Source organism: Penaeus monodon, chromosome 14 (genome assembly GCF_015228065.2).
Source record: "Penaeus monodon isolate SGIC_2016 chromosome 14, NSTDA_Pmon_1, whole genome shotgun sequence".
Classification (NCBI taxonomy): Eukaryota; Metazoa; Arthropoda; class Malacostraca; order Decapoda; family Penaeidae; genus Penaeus; species Penaeus monodon.
Genome location: NC_051399.1, coordinates 11,374,423 through 11,376,922, shown reverse-complemented (window position 1 = coordinate 11,376,922; position 2,500 = coordinate 11,374,423). Strand labels below are relative to the sequence as shown.

The 2,500-nt window shown below is 44.6% G+C and overlaps 1 protein-coding gene across 1 annotated transcript in view; it reads left to right on the top strand.

The window, feature by feature from the left end:
• The window catches only part of LOC119580870 (formimidoyltransferase-cyclodeaminase-like), an 8,143-nt gene that overhangs the window by 5,159 nt on the left and 484 nt on the right, over window positions 1-2,500 (top strand). Inside the window, exons 6-10 of the mRNA XM_037929081.1 lie at window positions 191-387; window positions 658-799; window positions 975-1,136; window positions 1,341-1,523; window positions 2,366-2,500. The exon at window positions 2,366-2,500 is cut by the window's right edge and continues 484 nt beyond it. Of these exons, the coding sequence (XP_037785009.1) occupies window positions 191-387; window positions 658-799; window positions 975-1,136; window positions 1,341-1,523; window positions 2,366-2,500 (819 nt within the window). The remainder of the gene's footprint in view (window positions 1-190; window positions 388-657; window positions 800-974; window positions 1,137-1,340; window positions 1,524-2,365) is intronic.

The following is a 2,500-nucleotide window of genomic DNA, read 5'->3' as shown; positions in this document are numbered from 1 at the left end:
TAATTACAAGAACAATAATTATAATGATAATAATAATAAAAATAAATAATCCTGTATTTATAATCATAAGCATGATCATTATTAGTGGTAATTTTAGCAGCAATTAATAAAAGTAGTGATAGTGGCAAAGTGCCTCGTCTTCGGCGGTTAATGTCACCGTTTAAGGAACTCTTTAAATGTTCTCGCGCAGGCCAAGAAGGACGCCGAGGACCTGAACCTCGCCGTCACGGGCTCGGAGATCGTGGGCCTGGTTCCTCTGGCGGCGATCCTGCAGGCTGCGGAATACTACATCGAAAAGGAGAAGCTGTTTATCCTCGAGGAAGAACAGAAGGTCCATCTCGCCATCAACCGCCTTGGCTTGACTACTATATCCTCCTTCAACCCAAAGTAGGGAGCCTGGAAACATCATTGTACTCATGAAATGGAATAGTAACTAATTTGTTATTCCCATAAAATTAGGTTTCGTTTGAACATTCTATCTGCTAGCGAGTCTTTTAATTCATCCTCCGTATTCTTCGTAATACTCGTAAAAGTTCTCTTCCCATTATCATGGCAAGTGGATTATTCTTCCATAATATATCACCAGCACTTTTTCTGCCGTCAGACACCAAGGAGAATGGATTTCATTTCACGAATGTTTGCCTTCTTCCACTTCAGGGAGAGGATCATAGAGTACTGCCTCGAGAACCAAAACTCGAATGCTCTGGCCAACAACACAGTGTCTCAGTTCATCAGAAGTGTGGCAGCGCGAACGCCTGCACCGGGAGGCGGCTCTGTGGCCGCTACAGTCGCTGCCTTGGTAAGTGTGAAACTCTGGCGAGACTACTTATGTTCTGTCGACTTTCGCCTACCTGAAACCCGAGGCGGGGTAAACTCGCATATTTTGTTTCATTTGAATAGTGAGCTTAAGCAAAGGCTATCAATAATCATTCGAAAAAGAAACACCACAAGATATTATTCCTTCCTCAATCCAGGGTTCAGCACTAGGCGCCATGGTGGGCCAGATGACGTACGGCAAGCGGCAGTGGGAGGCCCTGGACACCACCATGAGGCGCCTCCTCCCGCCCCTCCACAACACGGCCGTCGACCTCATACCCGCCATCGACGCCGACACCGCCGCCTTCAACGACTATATGGTAAATCTTAGTTGTATTATTAATATGGCCCATCGCTAAATTGCACGCAGTTATTTTCAAGCTAACTTAATTACTGTGACAAAAATGAAAGAAGGCCAAAGTAACATAAATGACAAACATTATAAGAAATATACGAAAAAAATAATCATGAAACAAAGCTCCTCATAGTATTGCACCTCCTTCCACCCTCCACTGTACACCCAGGCCGCCCTCAAGTTGCCGCAGAAGACGGAGGCGGAGAAGGCGAAGCGGGAAGCGGCGGTGAAGGCAGCGACGGAGGCGACCATCCGCGTGCCACTCTCCCTTATGAGCACGATCAACGGCACTTGGGACGCCCTTGCGGAGATGGCGGGAGTCGGAAACGTCAACTGCAGATCCGACCTTCAGGTAAATCGTAGTCTTTCATTGTCTTTACTGTTGGCGGGTATGGTCGTGAGCAGTGGTGGTTTGACTCAATTCTGTTAACTGTCAATTGTATTCATAAAAAAAAAAAAGCAGGATACTATCTTGAGTAGAAAGATTTCTTCCATATCTAGTTAATTTCCAGCTATGTATGTCTCATAGGCATTTGATGCCTCTCTGAAATTATCCGTATTATCCCATATATTTTTTTTTGTCCACTCTGTTCGTTTCACTTCATATTTCACAGAATGACCAACATACTCCAAACATGCTGTAGTTAATGTTTAAAAATCGCGAAAACATCTCATTTTCGACTAATTAAATTTCTCCAGCTATAGACCATAAATATTCAGGGTTAATGTTGCCGAGAGTGACGCACAGAGATAGAGGGAAATGGACACTGCTATACAAAAAAAAAAAAAGTTACAAACAACGCAGGTACATCCGCTTCGGCCTCATATTTACCTCGAAATGATAAAAATATCTGCAGGATATCACCGATCAGAGTCCACAACCCCTTCACACGGCCAAAGTTCTTAATGTCAGTTTTCTATAGGTTGGCACGAAGTGTTAATAAAGTGGGTACAGGGGGTTACCCTCCCTGTCCAGGGAAGAAATAGGTGGGAAAGGTTTAATTTGTATTTTGGTTTAGCATGATTTTGGGACTTATCTCTGGAGGGTACGTCGCTCTCGGTAACATTTTTTTTCCATTTCTGTAAAACAAAACTTTAACACTTCAACTAGCGCTTATTCCTCATTAAAAACTCACAAAGGGACGTATTCCAAACCGACCCATTAAGTCCCTTCCTTCCGCCCTTCTCCTACAGGTGGGTGCTCGATGCCTAGAAGCTGGGTCCTGGGGCGCCTATTACAACGTGCTCATCAACCTGGACAATATCACTGATCCAGCCGCCAAATCCAGCTACATGGCCGAAGCGAACACCCTCTTGCAACGAGCCAAG